This window comes from Medicago sativa, chromosome 1 (genome assembly GCF_051527215.1).
Source record: "Medicago sativa cultivar Bolivia chromosome 1, Bolivia_mono, whole genome shotgun sequence".
Classification (NCBI taxonomy): Eukaryota; Viridiplantae; Streptophyta; class Magnoliopsida; order Fabales; family Fabaceae; genus Medicago; species Medicago sativa.
Window position 1 is genome coordinate 66698812 of NC_140749.1, and position 22913 is coordinate 66721724.

Below are 22913 nucleotides of genomic sequence, written 5' to 3' on the forward strand. Positions count from 1 at the left end.
ATCCATTTGGATAGATGGTAGATGTATATAATGAAAAATCAAAAACTAAACTTTTAACATGCCTTTACCTTTAAAAACACATTACCATCCAAGAGATTCTCATCACCCTAAATTGTCATGCCTACATTTGTGTGTCATTTTACAAGGGGAAAAAACACAACCCGTGAAGCTACTTGGACTGCAAATGCACTGCATACTAATTTCTATTCAACACTATAAACTGTAGGACAACTGAACCGATATATGTAAATCAAAATACAAGCATGAAACGAATAGCTACCAGTTCAAACTAATGGCTAAATCTAGAAGAGCTTCTACTTGGCGTATCGTTTGCTGCTTCTCCTGCTGTTTTAATATATTAGCAACCGATTCAGCATTAAGCTCTTGTTCATTCTCTTCTTCATCCTGTTCCGATCGAACGTCTTGCAGCAATTCATCAATCTCCCTTACAAAATCAATCCTCAAAAGAGTATTATCATCAACTTCAAGTGATGGTCGCAATGGCCCGTGATGCTGATACAAACAAGATTGAGAACATTTTTTATTTTTTAGAAAATTCAAACAGATATGAACTCTAACCTACAATTTTTAGTTTAAATGGTATCTGCTCCATCTTACTTTTTAATCAAACTTATGTACAAAAAAATAACCAATCAACTTTAATCACTTAATATCAATCTATAAAGATATGAGCTTGAATCAAGTTTAACCAACTTATATAAATGGTTGATTTTAATTATTATTGTGAACTTATTATAGTTAACAATTGATCAATTGGTTATCTAAATATAGATTTGATCAAAACAATCAGCGTCATTGATGCATCCAATTGTACTTTAGAATCCACTTCAACCATAATGTCAAACTACGGTATCCGTTATTATAGATTTGGTAAAACTTACCTGATCTATATCAAATGACTCAAATCCAGGGGGAACAAGAATGCTATATGGATCCTCCCTTGGGAATGTATCAATCATGATCTTTTTACATTTCTTTAGCCACTCGTCAAAATTAAAGCCATCATACATAATCAAAAGATCGTTGAGCAATCGCATTGCAGGGGTAGCCTCTCGTTTCAAGATCTCAGTCTACAGTCAAAACCGAAAGTTAAACTCAGAACAGAAACTAAAGTATTATGAAGGTTGAACTGCTCCAATATGAAAGTTGATGCAAGTATAGGTATGGGAAGGAAAAGGTCTAAAATATCCAATTTATTTTTAAAAAAAAATGGAGAACAAACGAAAAAGCTACATATTTTGCATTAAAATCAACAAAAGAGTATTTAAGGAAACACACTACTCTTTAGCAGCAGATTTTTTGGTTCTGCAGTGAACACTTATATTCTGGAAGAACATTTAGAAAGTTAATATTTTTTCCCTATAATAGGCTCTTAAGACATCAAATTCCAGCAAATATCAAGGAACTAAGTTTGTCACCATCAAAGTGTGTGGAGAGGGGGGAACCAAGAAAGCATTTTAGTCAAACAAAAAAGAGCAGTTAGTTGTTACCTCAACCCTTCTGTATAACAGATCCAGACTTCTTATAGCATCCTTTTCATCCTGTAAATAGGTGATTAATGTATAAAACAAGATGGTCAGAGAAAGAGGATGAAAACAATATACAGACTACTTTTTGAAATAAACACAGAACAAATTCTAAGATTCAATTATGTTAATCTCTTTCAGATTATAACAATCATATCATATCCAATATAGAATGTTACAAAAGGAGAAAACAAAATCACACTTTGCTAAATACATAGTTGGCCTGACATTCTATGTAGGGATGTCAATGGGGCGGATCGGGGGAATACTTCCCCGATCCCCGCCCCGCCGGTCCCCGTCCCCGCGGATCCCCACGGTTTTTTTTTTTTGCTAATTTAATCCCTGTATAAAAAGCCAATTAATTGTAAATGATGTCTGATATCCTATAAAAAGCCTTTTGAACAATTTGATTATCACTCCCCCGCATGTATATTTTTGTTAACTGTTGTTCTAAACAAAACATTTAACAGGAATAGCTCTATGCAAATTGGTAGTAGAATGCTGTAAACAATACTCAAGACAAAAACAGAGCTGCAGCACCACTGTACTGCTATACCAGTAGCAAGGAAACCAGAATTAAGTCACATTGTAGTAGCAAAACCACAAAAGTAGTAGCAAGGAAACCAGAATTACTTGATACAGTCACATTACTAGTAGCAGTAGAGAATTAAGTCATAATCAAAACCACAAAAGTGGACAAGTCACATTACTTAATAATACATCTAAATTCAAAATAGGAAGTCATCCATTCACAACAAAAAAACATGTCTCTTGCTTCCAACAAGGCATCCATTCACAACAAAAAAATCATGTATCTTGCTTCCAACTTTTCCTTATAAGATCTTCTCCATCACCCTCCACCACAGTTATGTTTGACTCATTTCCTACAACAAGTAAACATATAGTCATAAGCATAACTACTTCACAAAAATACTTTAAAAACATGAAAGTAGTCAACAATAAGAATTTTTACACTACCTCATCATCATCCATATCCTCATCGACACATTCAAAAGAAGCCAATATCTTTGAACAACCTAAGAAAAAAATAGCTAAATTATAAGTATGGTGACAAAAATACAAATGATAAAAAAAAGATGAATTTAACATTAAATGTACTACCTTGCATTTCTGTTCGGAACCAATTTTGGCTGCACGTCAAAGCCTCTAATGTGTCCTCCTTCAACCTACTACGTTGTGGAGTTACAACACGGCCACTAGTACTAAATGCAGATTCCGAAGCAACCGTGGAGATTGGAATTGCCAAAAAGTCTCTTGCAATCTTTTGCAAAGTTGGATATTTCACACCATTTTGTTTCCACCATCCAAGTATATCAAAATCTTTAAGCAACTCATTATTCTCTTTGTTCACCAAGATGCCATCTTCTAAATAAGAAACAAATTCTGATTTCCCATTAGTTGAAGCATTTTCCATCACATATTTCATATAACCTTGCTCCCAAGCTTGTTTTTCAACAGAAGGACAATCTAGTGTTGATGCACTGCATTCACTACTAACCATATTATCACTTGCTTGATATTCAAAAATCAAATCTTCACACATTTTCTTCACCTTTTCAAATTCTTTAGAAGAATCACTACCATAAATAAGAGGAAAGAAGTGATTCAACAATTGCATTTTATATCTAGGATCCAAAACAACCCCTATTGCCATCACCCCATTAATCAAACCCCAATACTTGTCAAACTTCACAATCATATCTCCTGCCATATTCCGAATGGTATCACTACAAGAAATTTGCCACTCTCTTAAAGCCAACCTTATTTCACAAATTTTTGGAAAATAATGGTTTGAAGTTGGATACTTAGTACCTGAAAACAACTCGGTGACACTAAAAAACAATTTCAAATGTTCACAAATTTCTCTTGCCACTTTCCAATCATTTTCACTTGGTAAGGATTTATAATGACTAAAACGTATAGCACAACGTTTAAAAACTTCTTCATAAGGCAATGCAGAAGCAAGCATCAAATAAGCAGAATTCCACCTTGTCCTACAATCTTGTGCAAGCTTCTTTTCATAGGTCATACCTAATTGTTGACAAGTATCTTTAAATTTCTCCTCCCTCTTAGGTGTTGCAACCCAATAACCAACACTTTCCCTAATCTTTTCAATTGAAGTTCCAATTGTTTGCATACCATCTTTAACAATCAAGTTTAAGATGTGAGCGCAACAACGCATATGAAACAATTCACCATTTAAAACAAAAGACACAGCTCCAAACTTATTAATCATATATTCAATCAAAGCATCATTGGTGCTACAATTATCAACAGTTAATGTCGACAATTTTCTATCAATATTCCATTCAAGCAAACATTTTGACAGAGAATCACCAATCACTTCAGCAGTATGTGGTGCAGGCACATAAATGAACCTAAAATATAAACATAATGAATCTAAATTATAGTATGAATCAAACATTAAACAAGCCATTGCAGAAGTAAAAAACTATAATTTAGATTCATTATGTTTATATTTTAGGTTCATTTTTGTGCCTGCACCACATACGGCTGAAGTGATTGGTGATTCTCTGTCAAAATGTTTGCTTGAATGGAATATTGATAGAAAATTGTCGACATTAACTGTTGATAATTGTAGCACCAATGATGCTTTGATTGAATATATGATTAATAAGTTTGGAGCTGGGTCTTTTGTTTTAAATGGTGAATTGTTTCATATGCGTTGTTGCGCTCACATCTTAAACTTGATTGTTAAAGATGGTATGCAAACAATTGGAACTTCAATTGAAAAGATTAGGGAAAGTGTTGGTTATTGGGTTGCAACACCTAAGAGGGAGGAGAAATTTAAAGATACTTGTCAACAATTAGGTATGACCTATGAAAAGAAGCTTGCACAAGATTGTAGGACAAGGTGGAATTCTGCTTATTTGATGCTTGCTTCTGCATTGCCTTATGAAGAAGTTTTTAAACGTTGTGCTATACGTTTTAGTCATTATAAATCCTTACCAAGTGAAAATGATTGGAAAGTGGCAAGAGAAATTTGTGAACATTTGAAATTGTTTTTTAGTGTCACCGAGTTGTTTTCAGGTACTAAGTATCCAACTTCAAACCATTATTTTCCAAAAATTTGTGAAATAAGGTTGGCTTTAAGAGAGTGGCAAATTTCTTGTAGTGATACCATTCGGAATATGGCAGGAGATATGATTGTGAAGTTTGACAAGTATTGGGGTTTGATTAATGGGGTGATGGCAATAGGGGTTGTTTTGGATCCTAGATATAAAATGCAATTGCTGAATCACTTCTTTCCTCTTATTTATGGTAGTGATTCTTCTTAAGAATTGGAAAAGGTGAAGAAAATGTGTGAAGATTTGATTTTTGAATATCAAGCAAGTGATAATATGGTTAGTAGTGAATGCAGTGCATCAACACTAGATTGTCCTTCTGTTGAAAAACAAGCTTGGGAGCAAGGTTATATGAAATATGTGATGGAAAATGCTTCAACTAATGGGAAATCAGAATTTGTTTCTTATTTAGAAGATGGCATCTTGGTGAACAAAGAGAATAATGAGTTGCTTAAAGATTTTGATATACTTGGATGGTGGAAACAAAATGGTGTGAAATATCCAACTTTGCAAAAGATTGCAAGAGACTTTTTGGCAATTCCAATTTCCACGGTTGCTTCGGAATCTGCATTTAGTACTAGTGGCCGTGTTGTAACTCCACAACGTAGTAGGTTGAAGGAGGACACATTAGAGGCTTTGATGTGCAGCCAAAATTGGTTCCGAACAGAAATGCAAGGTAGTACATTTAATGTTAAATTCATCTTTTTTTTATCATTTGTATTTTTGTCACCATACTTATAATTTAGCTATTTTTTTCTTAGGTTGTTCAAAGATATTGGCTTCTTTTGAATGTGTCGATGAGGATATGGATGATGATGAGGTAGTGTAAAAATTCTTATTGTTGACTACTTTCATGTTTTTAAAGTATTTTTGTGAAGTAGTTATGCTTATGACTATATGTTTACTTGTTGTAGGAAATGAGTCAAACATAACTGTGGTGGAGGGTGATGGAGAAGATCTTATAAGGAAAAGTTGGAAGCAAGATACATGATTTTTTTGTTGTGAATGGATGCCTTGTTGGAAGCAAGAGACATGTTTTTTTGTTGTGAATGGATGACTTCCTATTTTGAATTTAGATGTATTATTAAGTAATGTGACTTGTCCACTTTTGTGGTTTTGATTATGACTTAATTCTCTACTGCTACTAGTAATGTGACTGTATCAAGTAATTCTGGTTTCCTTGCTACTACTTTTGTGGTTTTGCTACTACAATGTGACTTAATTCTGGTTTCCTTGCTACTGGTATAGCAGTACAGTGGTGCTGCAGCTCTGTTTTTGTCTTGAGTATTGTTTACAGCATTCTACTACCAATTTGCATAGAGCTATTCCTGTTAAATGTTTTGTTTAGAACAACAGTTAACAAAAATATACATGCGGGGGAGTGATAATCAAATTGTTCAAAAGGCTTTTTTAAGGATATCAGACATCATTTACAATTAATTGGCTTTTTATACAGGGATTAAATTAGCAAAAAAAAAAAAAACCGTGGGGCTCCGTGGGGATCTGCGGGGACGGGGACCGGGGAAAATATTCCCCCGTAACGGGGATCGGGGACGGGGACGGGGAATGGATTCACCGGCGGGGCGGGGATCGGGGAAGTATTCCCCCGCCCCCGATCCGCCCCATTGACATCCCTAATGTTCGTCCACTCTTTTACCTGCTAAGTTGAAGGATTACATTACAACTACAAAATACTTTCTTCTTTGATGGTTACACTTAGACACAACAATTTTCTTTTTTGATACTGCTGAAGTTGGCATTTGCTAAAGACATTTCAAATGATTTAATGTAGCCAAATTTGTAGTATTTTCAGAATTTTTGTATATTATTGTATGTAAAATGGAGTCCCCTATGAATTTAGGCTGTAATTAAATATAACCACAGTTCTACTTCACAAAGACACGGTCATGATTGTCAAACTCGAGAGTCTATAAACCCCTGAAATCTCAGCAAACTTGACTCGTAAACTTGCAAGAGGAAATAAGAAAATTTTGCTTAAAACATCCATTGTAGTGTCTAAAGCAAACCACAAAAATAAAATTCAACTATTTTTGTCAGCAGCGTAAAAGTTAAACCCAGACCAGACCAAGCTAGCAGCATAATTCAAAACAAAACATACAGCAAAATAGGTTCACAACTCAAATCTCAAAAAGAGCATAACAAGTTCAAAATTGATAGAAAAATCGAAAGATTCAAAATTACTAAAGAGTGAAGGATTGGGGGGTTGGGTTCTCCTCATTTGAGCTGAGCTAGGTTTCAGCTCATTGGATGCTTAAAGCTATGGGGTTGAGACTCGATAGTATACACTGTTGTTTACCTCCTTTGCAGATGGATTCACGTTGAGATGTTAGAGATGCATAAATAGAGTTGAGGGTTACAACTATGAGGTTAATGTTTTGTGCACTATGGAGCCTGCCATTTTTCTTTGGGTGCAATAGTGGGCCAGTGGCTCAGAGCTTGCCTTATTATTCGACTGAGGTATTTTTCCGTTTAAAAAAATAAAAATATGTAATTTGAACTACTATCATTTTGTGCATGTATGAGGAAATAACAAGTATGTTGTAAACTTGTTCAATCATCCTCAACCTCAAGGATTTGTCAGAGTTAAGACAAAAACAATTTTTCGTTAACAAAATAACTCAATTTTGATACCTGAGGTTGTAAACTCGTGTGATTCTATAAGTTAACTCAATAGTTTGACAAGCATGGACAATGGTTCTATAAGTTGACTCAAGAGTTTGACAAGCATGGACGCCACTATGTTCACAAAATCAAAAATTGGATAACTAAGGACATAAAGTTCTCTACAGTGCAAATGATTACCTTAAAAACTGTGACCGAAGATTGACAGTCAAAGGACCAGCTCATTGAAAAATGGTAAGAAATATATGCTTCTTTCTTTTCATCAGAAAATTAAATCCAATTACCTAAAATATTTCAAACACCAAAATAACAACTTACATCACGCCGAGCAAGATCAAGGCGATTCCATATGACCATCAAAACAAGTTCAGTAAGCTCTCCTCTCTCAGCAGCTTCCTCAATTTTCTACAAGAGAAAAAGATCAATCGGAAACAGTGAATATTCATGTAATGCCAGTGTCCCTACAAAAAAACTGATCACTGAAAAAAAAAACATAAATAAACGAAAGGAGAAACGACTTATACCATCTGGAATGAAAATATTTTCTTTATAATATTTATCATAACTAATCAGGTGAATATTAATTATAATTTGAAAATAAAATTTGATCATGGTGAAATATTTTATCTGCATGACAAATAGGAGACTGCATTGCAGTACCAAGAAACTACCTCTTCTACTTCTTCAGCGGCTCTTATGAAGCTTGAAATCAATTTCCTTGCTTTTCTAACATCTTCTTCAGGGTATTCCTTCAGCCGCATGCCAACTTCACGATACTCTTCAATCTTTCTCTCTTCTTCCTCTTCTTCCTCTCTACGTCTTCGATGCAACTCCTTGGTCTTTTCACGTTGTCGGGCTTGCCATTCCTATCTTAGAAAAGGTTAATGAAATCTATTCAAATAAAACCTTCAAACAAAATTGGTTTCACAAGCTAGCAACTGCATGCCAAGAGACACATTGATACCGTAACGTTTTTACAGTTCTTACTCATCGGCCAAGAAGAAAATTGTCCACTCATAAAAAGAAAACATGATTGAAAATCAGAAATTGTTCCAGGCATCAAAGATATGACAATACATTTTTCCCTAAACATATTCTGCCAAGGTTGTTTGTATAATTGGCTGACAAATATCAGAGCCTATCGATCGCGGCAACCACCATTTATATACATGCACCAAGCCTAATAGTGCTGGGCGGAGGGGGTGTATTGGGAAAAACCCAAGTCCCGCATTGGATAGATAGGACTATTGATAAGAGTTTGTAAAGAGGAGACACTCCTCACCCAATTTCAACAAGCTACAACGTATTTTCTTCAAAGAACTACTAAACATGGACATTCAAAGAAAGTTGAAAAATAAATAGTAACAAGCTAGCAAATAATGTTAGCTAAAGAAAGTTGAAGAAGAACTACTAAAAATTGTTTATGGACATGTCATAAATTGTCCTAATCGGTTTCACAAGTGCTTATGCCAGAATATAAACTCAATTAAGCCAATTCAGAAGAACCTCGAAGCAATTAATTAGAAGGAAGGCATACATACATCATCATAGTAGTGAGAAGGCATCCCTTCTAGAAGCACCTCTTCCTTTTCCTTATTGACACATCTTCTTAAAACTGTGACCAAAATCAAAAAAAAATCAATTTTGTGTGAAAGTGATTGAAATATGTAGCAGCCACGGAAACTAACCTGTGGTGGATTTGCAGTTGTATGAAGAAAAAGAGGGATATGGAGAAGGTGTTGTGGCAAGAAGGGATGAAGAATAAAGCGGAAAGAAAGAGAGAGAAGTGGAGGTTAGGGAGAGGAGATTCATCCCCACAAAGAAATGAGTGAGTGAGTTAAACCTTTTTGCTTGATTTGTCTCACTGAGTCGAACATGAATCAAGATATATTCTGACACAGGGTTTAAGACACGGTCACAGCAGATATATTCGTACCGGTAAAATTTGTGCTAAAATAGATATAAGTTTTCAACAATGTATTATCTTGCTTCAAAAAATAAAATGGACTTAATTTTCGAATTATTTTAATTTTTCTTTTTGAAATCTAAATATTCAGCCCCAAGAACGGCCTGATTTGAAGTGTCCAATGTTTGACTCATTTAATGTCGGAGCTTTTAACAAAGCTCTATATGGATTAATCAACCGAAATTGGCAAATGAGAGAATCAACTTGAAATTGAGATGAACACACTTAAAGGTCTCAAATCAATATCATTAGACCAAAATAGAAAGAAAGAAAATGTAAAATATTAACTTGATAAAGTATGAGAAACTTTAAAATAAGAAAGATCCACAATTTTTTAAGTGTATGTGAGTTGGATTTTGTAGACTCACTAGGGTCATGACATACATCAAGACTCAATCAACGCTTAAAAAAAATCATATACCAAAGAGGTCTATGCATAGATAGCGGAAATTGAACTTACAACCTTACAGGTGAGTCAACTCTTTATCATGTAAGTCAACCTTTATTAACAAACATCCACATTATATTATGAACTTTTCTTATAATAATGTGTTGAAATTGACTCAAAATTTGATGGATGAAGAAGATTGTTGCTAAAAATATAAAAGATTTGTTTAAAATATATTTTGTGTTTCCAGAAGATTGTTGTTGAATATATATTTACGGACAGTAAATATATTTTTGTATCGTATGAAGGCAAATATATTTTTAAAGGGAATATTTGATGCAAATATATTTTGCGCTGAAGGAGGAAAAAAAAAAAGAAATGTATATTCAATGTGATATCCATTCCAAATTTACGAGTTATATTTCTCTATAAATACATATCTTGTATCATATGAAATATCGAGAGAGTAGAAAACAAGGGTTTAGAAGCTAACGACAAAACTAGGGTTTGTAGAGTTTTCTCTTGACAACAAACACTAACTAGGGTTGGGATTGAATCACCATTGATTCATCTTGGAGAAACGCTATTAGGATATAGTCTCTTGGTCACGGGAAGAGATTCGGGACTTTGGGTAGCATTAGGTAAGGGATTCGGGACTTTGGGTAGCATTAGGTTTGAAGACTAATTCTTGTAACTCTTTGATATCTCTTTGTAAAGTTACTCATTATAGTGGAACGGAGAGCGGCTCTCTCTCCCAGAGTAGGTCAGTATTGGGACGAAACTGGGTAAACAAATTATATTGTGTTCTTCTTCTCTCTCACTATTTTAACTTTTGCTTGTGTTTATAACTATCATCAACTTTGATATTGGTTGCTTAATTAATTTGCTTTACACATCAAATACTGTATTTTTTAACGAATTCATAAGAAACTTGTACGAATTGACTTGGCACTCTCCTATTTGTATGATTTCGTTTCCTCTACATTTGTTCTCATGTAAGTTAAACATCACAAAAAGTTCTTCTACGAACGAAGACCACCATTCTATAACATCACCATATACTTTGTTACATCTTTATTTGGTGATTCCCTGCAATGCAGGCAGTTGTGTTTTTACATCTTTATTTGGTTTCCCTGCAATGCAGGCAGTTGTGTTTTGTGCGAGAGGGTTAAGCGCTTCTAAATAGTTTAGTCTCTTGAGACGGGAACTGGACTAGTTGCAAATAACAACAGTGAATGTCCAATTTTTCACTCCTCTTTTAATGCCAGAAAAAATCCACAAAGGAAATAGAAGATCTTATGTTAGCAGCAAACAGTATATAATAAATTCCTCCGGTCAGCTATTTCAAAAAATACACTTCTCTTCATTCCCAAGTCAATTCCAAAACTTCTGCAGACTAGAGAATCTGCACTGGATTTGTATTTCTCCACTTGAGTTTTACACTATCTTAGACCATTTATGTGTTTAGTCCCGCGGACATTCCAAGTGAACGTGCAGAAATCTACACACTTGTCATTGTACAATTGAATAGCTTGTTGTGACTTCAGCGTCTATTTTTTACGGGAACTTTGCACACTGATCTGTGTTAAGCAGTTTCTTAATCATGCGCAAAAAGAAATCCTGTTTCATCTATGTTTCCCCCAAAACTGCTTTTTTCGGGTGACTACCTCTCACGAAAAAATATGTAGAAATATCAAAGCACAAATCGAAATGTAAAAGCAAGCAAAAAAGGGACAGAGGAGTCATCAATATTTTTCATTTCAAACAAGTTTTACTAGTACAAGAGAAAACAAAATATTAGAGTGAGAAACCTATCGAAGACAAACCTGCAACACCACCAAACATGTTACATTTACATCTAGAAATGGAGTAAGCTACGACAAATGAAAATTGCAACTAATCCTATGAATGTTGATCTTCTCCCTCTATCCACGGTTCACTGTAATTTTTGAATGTGAGTGGAACAGGGTTCTCTGGAGACCTGGTCATTTTTCACAGTATAGTCTTTGCTTCACCCGCCTTCCATTTACATCACTGCCATCCAGTATTGCTTCGTTCCTATGCTTGCACAGGAAGTCCGAATGCTCAGTAAATCTAGCCACATACTCCAAAAGCTCAGTCAAAACAGATGGGCAACTTTCCTTCAAGTACTCGAAACCATCAGTTTGCATCACAGCTGAAAAAAAGAAAGGGAACAAAATACTTCAGTTGATATCATAGGTCTGGATGAAGAATAAATAGGTACAAACAATTCTTTTGTTGTTATTGTACGCATACAAATTTACCAACGATTTGGGTAAAACTGTAAAAGCCATCATATACAGCATCCTAATTAAAAGAGTTTAAGAACTACTACTACATCAAAAAACTAAGCTTGATTTGCATAAACAAAGTAGTTGTAATTTTTGTAAAAACAAATCCTTAATAAAGCATAAGCATACGATAGTCAACAACAGACATGAATGTCATTAATGATTTTAAGTTTCACTGATAGCAACATACAGACTTTCAGGCCTTTTAATGTCCCAATTCCCCTAATATTGCACATATTTTTCTTTTTGTTGTATGTGAGAGACAGAATAGAAGTTCAGTAAACTAAAACACACCTCTGAGATTTTCAGGCCTTGCAATGAATTTCAAACAGACTGCTTTCAGCTGGAAACAATGGTGCTGCTCTGCCAAAGCTAAAGTTGTAGCCACGGTATTTATTGCAACATCTTCACATAGACTTGCTTCACACATCAGCCTAAGTCTATCTAAGGCATACCGATCAGCTGCTGCTAGCAGATGCTGAGCCATCAAGGTAGTTGCCCATTTTGAGTTAATCCCAGTAAGCTCTTGCATGTCAGGCAGCGAGTCCCAATATATAACATGCAGCAATGCCTTCAAAATAGAGAAAAAAATATGGCATAGCACAGCAGACAAGTTGCACATTCCATATGCATGTTATTAAACTTCATTTATAAACTAAATAATACCACAAACACATTAAACACAAGTACAACATGTTGTAAACGTACGTAAACTGCAGAAAGTCAAAGGAGGTTTGAAAAACCAATGGTTTAATAAGAATTAGAGAAACCAGCTAGAACAACTCAACAAACAGGAACCAAGCAATAAAGGAAATAAAATCAGAAAGGAAATCAGAATTGTAACTTCAATCAATTTATACAAGAACTTGTGGGGTGTCTTTCAAAAAAGTGCAAACGAGTTCTTGGCCAAATCTCACATCTCTCAATCTGAAAAAATACCAGTCTTTATACCAATTAACATTTGGAGGCATAAATGAGGGAAGCGGGCAGAGAAAATGTTGATAAAAAAAATAGAGGCATTCTTCGTCAAAGTACCATATTTTTATTGTTGTGTTCTGCTTGAATCTTCAAAATTTGTTCAGAAACATCCAACAGTCAAATATACTCGCAAATTGCAACTGGCAAGGGTGGAAATTTTCAAAACATATGTATATCAGAACAATCAACGCCAATGTTTTTTTGCAAACATGTATTAAGATGATACACCCAACTAATGCCAGAAGCAGGCAGGATTGGGCACTAAGTCGGTTGCAATTGTATGCTTAACAATTATAATAAGGGGAAATATTCTAAAACTAAACGAAGTTCAATATCTATATCAGGACAGAGACAAAAAGGATAATCGCAACAAATTTTGCAACAGCATTGCAAACATAAATAAATAAAAAATAATAAAGAGAAAGCACAAAAAAAAAAATTATTTAAACCTTGAAAACAGGAGCCTCGATATCTTCAACTTTTATACACTGTGTGTTCTGATCTTTCATAGGACCAAAAAGCTGAGCTCTAAAAACAGGTGATCGAGCTGCTAGTACCAATTTATGAGCCGCAAAAATTTCACCATTCACTTCAAAATTCACATCGCTGCTTTTTCCACTTTCCAAAAGCTTCCCAAACTGGTGACCAATAGTAGAAGGTGATATTGGAATCGAAAATGTTCTAGGGCCCTCTGTGTGTGACCTCACAACACCAACGCTACAATTAACACTAAGACAGTTATCTTTAAGGTAATCTGAAGTCTCTAATGACGTTCTCTTAAAAAATCTCTTGTATCCCCTGAAACACAATTTAAAACAATTAGCCTTTAGAAAACTGTACCTCTTCCATTGTCACAAAAAAGTTCCATGAACTCAATTCAGCAGGAAATATTTCGCCAAACCAAAATCAACAAATGCATTCAATGGGAGACAACAAACTTCATTGTAAATCAGAAAATAAAATGCCATTACTTTGAGTTATTTAAGGGGATAGTCTAACTTCAAAACCAAGGCCCTCTCCCACCCCACCCCCAAAAAACGAATCAAACGTTTGCATCATATGAAAAAATTCTCTGAAAATATACTTATCAAATAACACGTGAAATGAACAATTAACTAAAATCAGTAATCCTTTCACCCCCCTTTTCCAACAATGTTCAGAACACTTCAGCATTTTCAACTCACATATATATACATGTATAACTTCCAAATTTTCATCTTTCTTATAAATAAAAATCACCCACAGAAGCATAAGTATGTAACTAAACTTCCAGTAAAAATTCCTATCATTCCAAGTTACCAACATTGGGTCAATTCAAGAACAAGAACATAACAATCAAATTTACACAAAATCTAAATAACCCACCAAGCTTAAACCTTCACAAACACTACCCTCGATAAGGAATTAGAATCAGAACATAGCAAAAATTAAAAAAAGACATCTTTTTACGCAAATTAAACTAAATGATAACTGAAAACTAACCACATGCTACCACGATATTTCAACGTATAAGGTCCACTCTCCAACGTCCTATCAAAATGACTATGAACCTTATGCCTCTCTTTCCCACTCTGATCCAAAAGCGTTAATTCAAAAAGCGCCCTAACATCAGTCCCTTCACTCGCAAGCGCGATGAAAAGCGACACATACGTAGCATTATCCTCCACGCTTTTCCCATCAGGGTAAAAATAAATCGCCCATTCGTACCCACCAACGGTGAAAATCTCAGATGCTATGTATTTCCCAATTCCAATCCCTTTTGAGAGTGAATACCCCGTTATCTTGAACCTATGTGAGCCTTTGATGGTGTCGGTTATCGATGTTGAGGAGGTTGTTGATGGAATTGAGGGTGGTGATGGTGATGAAGATGATGATGATGAATTTGAGGATGGCCTCGTTGTTTCTCGAAGAATCTTACCCATAAGAGAGCCACGAGAAGGTGAATTGGGGTGAAATTAGGGTGAGATTATGCAGAATTCAAACCCGATCTGTGGGAATTGGGATCGGGTGAGAATCTTTATCGAGAAAAGGTGGGATTTTGGTGAGAAAATATAGGGGAATTTGAAGATGGAAATTCTAGGGTTTGGATTTGGAGAAAGAAGAGATAAATGAAAAAATGGAAGAAAATCTATGGATGGTGGTGATAAAGGAAAGTTGATGTGTCACGCGCTATGGACTTGCGCGTGGATTTTATAGTTGAATTGGTTGAGTTGTTTTGATTTTTGGACACGTGTATGGAAGTGATAGGTAGATCTTGGAAGCAAAAAAGTTATGACGACGGTGAATTCATACAGTGAATTATTTTGTCACGTTTGGCGGCGCCTCAGTTTCCACCGTACTCAAGGAAACCTTTTTTTAAACCAAACAAATAAATAAAGGGTCATGTTAACTTGTGCTCTAAGGACACAAGTTAAGGAGCTTAAAATGGAAAGTCAAAGCAACTTTCATACTACCTCCGTCCCGGTATAATTGACCTACTTTGGTTTTTCACACAGATTAAGAAAAGTGTATAAATAAAGGGGAAAGTGGAATATATTGTATTGGGAATGATAAAAGTAGTATTATTTAGTGTTATATTGTATTGGAAATGATGAAAGTTGTATTGAAAATTGAAATGAGTCAGTTATTTTGGGACACTTTTTTTTAGAAAATGGGTCAGTTATTCCGGGACGGAGGGAGTATTATAAATACAACTTTTGAAACTTTTAATGCATTGAATGCACAATTTTCAAGATTTTTTTTTTACATTTAGCCTTTTTAACTTATGCCCCAAGGCACAAGTTAAGATTTTCCATAAATAAACCAATCATGAGGTTTCATTCTATTTCTAATCATTTATTCACGACCACGCTGTGCCCCTACAATTTTTTATTGAGTCATGTTAACCAGTGTCCCGGGGCACTGGTTAAGGAAGCCAAAAGAGAAAATTTTAAATAAAAAAATATAATTTTTTAGTTTTTAATGCACTGATTACACATCTCTCAATGCAAATCCTACTATATTTGACCCTTAACCAGTGCCCCCGGGCACTGGTTAACATTTCCCTTTTTTATTTTATTTTTGACTAACAATATTCCGAACTTATTTATAAGAATAAATTACATTTTAGATTATTTTTTTTAAAAGATGGATTATTCAATAAATAAAAATTAGATACATTTCTTTTTTTATTTAGTCTATATTAAAAATAGATATATTATTTACTGAAATTATTTTTTTGTAAATGAGACCAAGGGAGTATATCTTACATGAATCGAGATTAGTTTAATATAAATTTCAAAATTGCTAAACTCAACCATGATGAAATGGTCTAAATGCACCCATGATCTTCTATGTTAACTATCTCATGAAATTTGTCTTTTATTTTCAAATCGAACATTTTTGTCCTCCTAGTTTTACTTTTTATTGCACTTTTACTTAAGCGCCCATTATGTCTTCTAAAAAATTGTTACGATCCTCCTCAAACCAAAGGTAATCTATAAAGGAAGGTAGAGTATTGTTTTACTACTAGCAGATAGTCTTTCTAAAGTTGGTGCATGTCATGTGTATTTTCATATGTATGTTATATATCTCTTACTATATAAAGAAATTCTAAATCATTCATTAGATCGAGGTTGTTATCGTTTTCGATTGTATGTGCTCGACGCCAACTTGAAAGGAGTTTCACATGTTGAAGAATGAGGGCTTGTATGGTATGATCATAATACTTATATAGTTCTTTGAAAGAGATTAATTGTGTATTTAATCAAGCCCTTTCACGTTGATTTCACTAACACGTTAAGAAATATATAAAACATCATTTGAAATTAGGGAGCCCCTAATATGGACCCCTTATTTTAAGGTCCACTCATGGTCCTTGCTAGTTGACCGGCAATAATGGGTAAGGCACTGTACACCCTCCTTTCAACAATGGGAAATACACTTTCAAGTTTACATAGGAACAAATCACTTTCCTAATTTTGGCCATCATTTCTTCTTCAATTCTTACCGTACAACCTCATTCCATGTAAATATGTGAATTTTGTTTCTTGGGTATGTTGTTTCCATAAAAGAAGAAAAATAGTCATCCGAATTTCAGCAATTCACAAATCTTTGCTGAACACCGATCTTCAAAATTCTGAAATCCTTATATATGCTGCCCTCATATCCGGTCACCTTTCCCCCACCGATTCCAAAACCACCATTCACGATGTTCTATTTGCAAAACTTCCAAGGTCGAATCCTCTAATATGAGAAAACACTACTATAAAATTTTGTTACGATTAAACTGAATTCCAGGTTTGGATGAAGTCTATTATGGTGAAGATGTTGACAGTGGTGAAGATGTTTATGGTGGTTGTTTTGTCGGCAAGAGTTAATGGTTGCAATCATAGTGTTGGCGTTTACGATTCTGTTTGTCGAAAATGAATTGAAGCATGTCATTTTATGTTTAAGGCCTAGTCCATATGCTATTGTTGCAATGAAAGCTCTTGCAGAATGTGCTATTACTTCTTTAGATGATGCTTACTTTTGGATGATGAAGTTTGTTGACACTGAATTTAATTAAATCGTTGCGTGAAGGATGGAATTGAATTTGGGAAGAAAAAGTGAGTAAGGGGTTTGTTGTGCGAATGATTCACATGGAAGGAGAGTGTACATTGCTAGTTGAAGAAGAAATAAAGGGAAAAAAATATTAAAAAAGTGACATGTTCCCATATAAACCAAAAGGGGTGTGTGTCTACCCACTATTGCCGGTCAATTAGCAAGGTTCATGTGTGGACCTTAAAATAAAGGGTCCATAGTAGAGGCTCCCTTGAAATTATACCATTTAAAATAAAAAAGTTGATTACCGTTTAAGAATTGTAGTTAGTTCTTCGTACACCCTTAATTGATAATTTCTTATCTTTCGAAAAACTACAAATTAATTACAGAATGTTATATGTAAATATAATTTATGGAACAACATGTAGAAGACTGCTATATAAAGCTTATAACAAAAAATAAATAGTTCTTCGTACACCCTTAATTGATAATTTCTTATCTTTCGAAAAACTACAAATTAATTACAGAATGTTATATGTAAATATAATTTATGGAACAACATGTAGAAGACTGCTATATAAAGCTTATAACAAAAAATAAATAAAAACCTGATCAATAGAAATATCTTGCTTTAACTTAGATGTTGTATTCACTTTTTTTTTATAACTTCATATTTTTTGAAGAAAAAAATTGCTTGTTGGATCTCAAACAATCACGGTAGTTATATATATATTTTTTGTTTTGAATTTTCTTAATTAAAGCTTTTCAATCTGAAATTCCTTCCGGTTATGATTTCTTTTCTTTTTCATGATTTATGTTTTGTTTTTAGAGTTTCTCTTCATGACTTATATTAGATGATTCAAAACCTACCTAATGTTCAATATGTATTTAGTTATGTAAATATTAAAAAATGAGGCTACACCAGAACTTTTTACTTCTTCCTATAGCAAGACCTTTCAATCATAATAAGCTTTGTTTGTAAATGTATGATTTGGTTTAGATAGTTTTGTAATTTTTGGCAATGAGGCAGTGATTGACGATGCATGCAATTTTTGGCAATGAGGCAGTGATTGACGATGCATGCAATGAGAAAGTGGCAAAGTGAGAGAGGGAGTTGCATATGGAAACCGTGTGGTGCAGTTTTTTTTCAAATATATCTAAGTGTTATTTTCATCGGAAATGAAAGATAATTTTATGTCACTTACTTTAAGACATTTTGCGGCTCTGTCTCAATAGTGTAGCAACTTTTTTCAGCCTCACCGTCTCAGGATAAAGCAACCCTCCAAATCTTAATTATGACTACTCTCTGCACAAAGAAAATTCACCAAAACAACATAAAAAAATTGCTTATTATACTACTTGGATTACCGAAATAAATTGGGAATATTTTTTTTCTTTCGTAATTATCATCTCTATACCAGGTACCACAATATCATATCATGTTTTACTCCACTATATCATTTAATACCATTCAATTTATTTATTCTAGGGTTAATTATGTTTCTAGTCCCTATAAAATAGCGACCTTGTAAGTTTAGTCCTTACTTAATTTTAATAGCATTTTTAGTCCCTATAAAAAAAAATTTACTTATAATTTTAGTCCCTGCTAAAACAAAGTTTGATTAATTATCCTTAAACTCTTAAATTTTTGAACGATTTTTTTGAGACAAGATTAGAACACTATGAAAGGTTCGTTTACTAAAATTTAGAATTTTCAGACATGAAATGAATTAAATATGAATTTTTTAAAACGACAAAAGTTAAAGATAAAAAGTAATAAAATCTGGATGTAGAAATCAAATTTTGCGATAATTTTTTGCGAAAGAACTTTTAGTAATGTTCTAAACATGTCTGCAAAAAATTGTTCAAAAATTTAAGAGTTTAAGCATAAATTAAACAAATTTGAATTGAGTAGGGACTAATACTCAGGGCAAAAAAACAAAATTAGGGACTAAAAATGCTATTAAAATTAAGTAAGGACTAAACTTACAAGGTCGCTATTTTATAGGGACTAGAAACATAATTAACCCTTTATTCTATGAGAAAAAAAAATTAACCCTCGGTTAGTGTATCATATTACATCAAACAGAATTGAATGAATATCTTAAAAGAAGTTTATAATGTGATTAGTGATTATATCAGAATGAATGATTTAAGTGACATTTGAAAGGATACCAAAAGACATCAAACTTATACCGCTGGCACATCATCATGGATTATATGCTTATATCTACCTCCTATATTTTTCTTCCATTCATTCTGTTTAAGGGGATGTCATTGCCTCAATTAAAATTATGTCTCTTCCCATTCTCTTGATTCCACACGCCTGATTGAACATTCCCACATCCTATGTTTTTCCAATATATATCAAGAAAAGATAAACCACTTTAAACAAAAACATAATACACAAGTTAGCAAGAGACAATTAATAAGAGACAATATAATGAATTTTTAAATGAATATTTGCACCCAAATTCATCAATAATCAAACACTCAAATCCAAAATTTGCACACTAAAAAACAAAATTGAAAATAACAGTAGCAATTCATGTTGTTAAAAAGTCAAAACTAAATATTACTAAATTTTTAAGGCTAGACTTTGGATAATGGTTGATTCATGCATGATTTTTGTAAAAGGGAATTAAAAAAGATTAGAGAAGAAATGTGACAATACCTTAATCACTCAGTGTTGCAATGGTAACAGTACGGTAGCCTCCAATGGTTTTCTCATCCTCATGATTATCATTCTTCAATTTCACTTTATTCTCAGTTTTTTTTCCCGGTTAGTGTTGTGCAAATAAAAAGGATCAACATATCAATCCTCACTTTTAAGCTTAATTAATGATTTGGTCCCTTAAGTTATTTGTTGGTTACATTTTGGTCCCATAAGTTATTAACGTTACAATTTGGTCTCTTAAGTTACTTTTTGGTTTCGTTTTGGTCCCTTAACTTATTTTTTGGTTTCGTTTTGGTCCCTTAACTTATTTTTTGCTTTCGTTTTGGTCCCTTAACTCTTCCTCCGTCAACCACTTTGGTCCTTTACGTTAGGATGAATGTATTAGAGTTAAGGGACCAAAACGAAACCAAAAAATAAGTTAAGGGACCAAATCGAAACAAAAAAATAAGTTAAGGGACCAAAACGAAACTTTTAATAGTTAAGGGACCAAAACGAAACCAAAAAGTAAGTTAAGGGACCAAATTGTAATGTTAATAACTTAAGGGACCAAAACGAAACCAAAAAATAAGTTAAGGTACGAAAAGAGTAATTAAGCCCAATAATCACTCAGTGTTGCAATGGTAACAGTACGGTAGCCTCCACTGGTTTTCTCATCCTCATGATTATCATTCTTCAATTTCACTTTATTCTCAGTTTTTTTTCCCGGTTAGTGTTGTGCAAATAAAAAGGATCAACATATCAATCCTCACTTTTAACATGAAGGCTTAATTAATGATTTGGTCCCTTAAGTTATTTGTTGGTTACATTTTGGTCTCATAAGTTATTAACGTTACAATTTGGTCCCTTAAGTTACTTTTTGGTTTCGTTTTGGTCCCTTAACTATTTTTGGTTTCGTTTTGGTCTCTTAACTTATTTTTTGGTTTCGTTTTGGTCCCTTAACTTATTTTTTGGTTTCGTTTTGGTCCCTTAACTCTTCCTCCGTCAACCACTTTGGTCCTTTACATTAGAACGAATGTATTAGAGTTAAGGGACCAAAACGAAACCAAAAAATAAGTTAAGGGACCAAAACGAAACCAAAAAATAAGTTAAGAGACCAAAACGAAACAAAAAAATAAGTTAACGGACCAAAACAAAACTTTTAATAGTTAAGGGACCAAAACGAAACCAAAAAGTAACTTAAGGGACCAAATTGTAACGTTAATAACTTATGGGACCAAAATGTAACCAACAAATAACTTAAGGGACCAAAAGAGTAATTAAGCCTAACATGAAAGAGCAGTTGCGTTTCTTTTTGAAATATGGTGACCACCTTCCACCTATTTAGTTTTTTGGCTTAAATATGTGTCCAGTCCCTGCAAATAGGCCTCAGTTGAATTTTAGTCCCTGTACTTACTAATCCTCCCAAACCTTCCCTGCAATTATTAATCACTTAAAATTTGGTCCAAATTAAGTTAATCCGCTTACGTGGCAGGTGATTAGCGACGTGGCGCTGAAGTGGCGTGTAGTGACTGGGATTGTGTCAGGCTGACTCAGATTTTAGCACGCGAAGTACCAATTTTGCCCTTAATGAAATCTGAGATGCACGAAAAGACAATAATACCCCTGGCTTTCAACTTCTTTCTACCCTTTCTTCTTCCCTCTTCATTCTGGACATTTTCTCTTCTTCTCCTTCCCCTCAACAACTCCATCGACCCAACCACCGACACTCTCTCCTCCACCGCCACTTCCTCCACAAAACCACTTCTTTCCGAGCGAGCGACCCTTTTTCAAGTTCCAAATTCCATTCCAACATCTCCTCCGCCAAGACCTGCTGTTCACCACCACTGCTCCAACGTTGTTCTCCGCCACACCCTCGAAAATCGCTCTGCAGTGGACACAGGCCAAAATCACGACTTGTTCTTGTCCTTGTCGTACAGATCAAAGGCATCGCGAAGCTCAGAAAGCGGCGAACTCAGAGAACCGACTCCGATTTCTTCTCTGGCAACTTCACCTCCAGCACCAAAATACCCAGATCCGCCATTGATAATCTATTTCTCCTCCTCATTCAGTTCTGCCATTCGCTCATCCTTTCCTCTCCATGAGCATCCTATGTCCTCCTTCCTTTTCTCCCTCGTTCATACTCCGTAACCGCTCCGACGAATCTGCAATCATCCTCCTTCGGTGGTTCGATGAACAGTGAACATGAATTTTGATTTTGTTTGGAAGCTACAGTAATTATTTTAGCATGTTTTGTGGGATCCGAAATCAATGGATCAATTTCAATAAATCCAAAATTGATTGCACAAAAGAAAAAGTAATTGGAAACCAAAGAAGGAAAGGTAGTTAATGACAATAACATGGTGACTAAAGAAGATGGGTTTGAGAAAGGGGGTTGTTGTGCTAGGGAAGGAGATGGGTTTATGGTGAAGGAGAACACAGATGACGGAGAAGGGAAGGAGAAAAAACGTAACCATGAGGGAAGAAGATAGAAGGGTAAAATGGTCCTTTTGCGTGTTCTCAGATTCATTAAGGGCAAAATGGGCAGTTCACGTCATAAAAGCTGAGTCAGCCTGACAGTTTCTCAGTCACTACACGCCACTTCAGCGCCACGTCGCTAATCACCTGCCACGTAGGCGGATTAACTTAATTTGGACCAAATTTTAAGTGATTAATATTTGCAGGGAAGGTTTGGGAGGATTAGTAAGTACAGGGACTAAAATTCAACTGAGGCCTATTTGCAGGGACTGGACACATATTTAAGCCTAGTTTTTTTTGAATATTTGCAAAAAATGAGG

The 22913-nt window shown here is 34.4% G+C and overlaps 2 protein-coding genes and 1 long non-coding RNA gene across 3 annotated transcripts; all 3 read right to left on the reverse strand.

Moving 5' to 3' along the window:
• Window positions 1-46: 46 nt before the first annotated feature.
• PAC (pale cress protein (PAC)) lies at window positions 47-9196 on the reverse strand. Its single transcript, XM_085729515.1, has 7 exons — window positions 8986-9196; window positions 8839-8912; window positions 7969-8163; window positions 7616-7702; window positions 1512-1562; window positions 903-1091; window positions 47-513 (listed from the first exon to the last, which is right to left on the reverse strand). Exons 1-7 carry the CDS (start codon window positions 9107-9109, stop codon window positions 277-279), a joined length of 957 nt encoding a protein of 318 aa, XP_085585641.1. The 5' UTR covers window positions 9110-9196; the 3' UTR covers window positions 47-276.
• A 2187-nt stretch (window positions 9197-11383) lies between these two features.
• LOC146956570 (BTB/POZ and MATH domain-containing protein 2-like) lies at window positions 11384-15047 on the reverse strand. Its single transcript, XM_085729524.1, has 4 exons — window positions 14424-15047; window positions 13391-13739; window positions 12258-12534; window positions 11384-11827 (listed from the first exon to the last, which is right to left on the reverse strand). Exons 1-4 carry the CDS (start codon window positions 14861-14863, stop codon window positions 11637-11639), a joined length of 1257 nt encoding a protein of 418 aa, XP_085585650.1. The 5' UTR covers window positions 14864-15047; the 3' UTR covers window positions 11384-11636.
• A 4529-nt stretch (window positions 15048-19576) lies between these two features.
• LOC146956571 (uncharacterized) lies at window positions 19577-21469 on the reverse strand. The gene is made up of 2 exons (XR_015020268.1): window positions 21407-21469; window positions 19577-20295 (listed from the first exon to the last, which is right to left on the reverse strand). It is a non-coding gene; the product is annotated as an uncharacterized LOC146956571 (long non-coding RNA).
• Between the last annotated feature and the right edge of the window lie 1444 nt (window positions 21470-22913).

Bases quoted from the DNA above. Each gene is read 5' to 3' on its own strand.
- PAC (XM_085729515.1), bottom strand. From the start codon at position 9,109: ATGAATCTCCTCTCCCTAACCTCCACTTCTCTCTCTTTCTTTCCGCTT. The intron at 8,913-8,985 runs GTTAGTTTCCGT...TTTTGGTCACAG, and splicing joins CAACTGCAAATCCACCACAG to TTTTAAGAAGATGTGTCAAT. The intron at 7,703-7,968 runs GTAGTTTCTTGG...TTTCTCTTGTAG, and splicing joins CCGCTGAAGAAGTAGAAGAG to AAAATTGAGGAAGCTGCTGA.
- LOC146956570 (XM_085729524.1), bottom strand. From the start codon at position 14,863: ATGGGTAAGATTCTTCGAGAAACAACGAGGCCATCCTCAAATTCATCA. The intron at 12,535-13,390 runs GTTTAAATAATT...TCTATTTTGAAG, and splicing joins TCGAGGCTCCTGTTTTCAAG to GCATTGCTGCATGTTATATA. The intron at 11,828-12,257 runs GTGTGTTTTAGT...TCTTTTTTTCAG, and splicing joins AAGGCCTGAAAATCTCAGAG to CTGTGATGCAAACTGATGGT.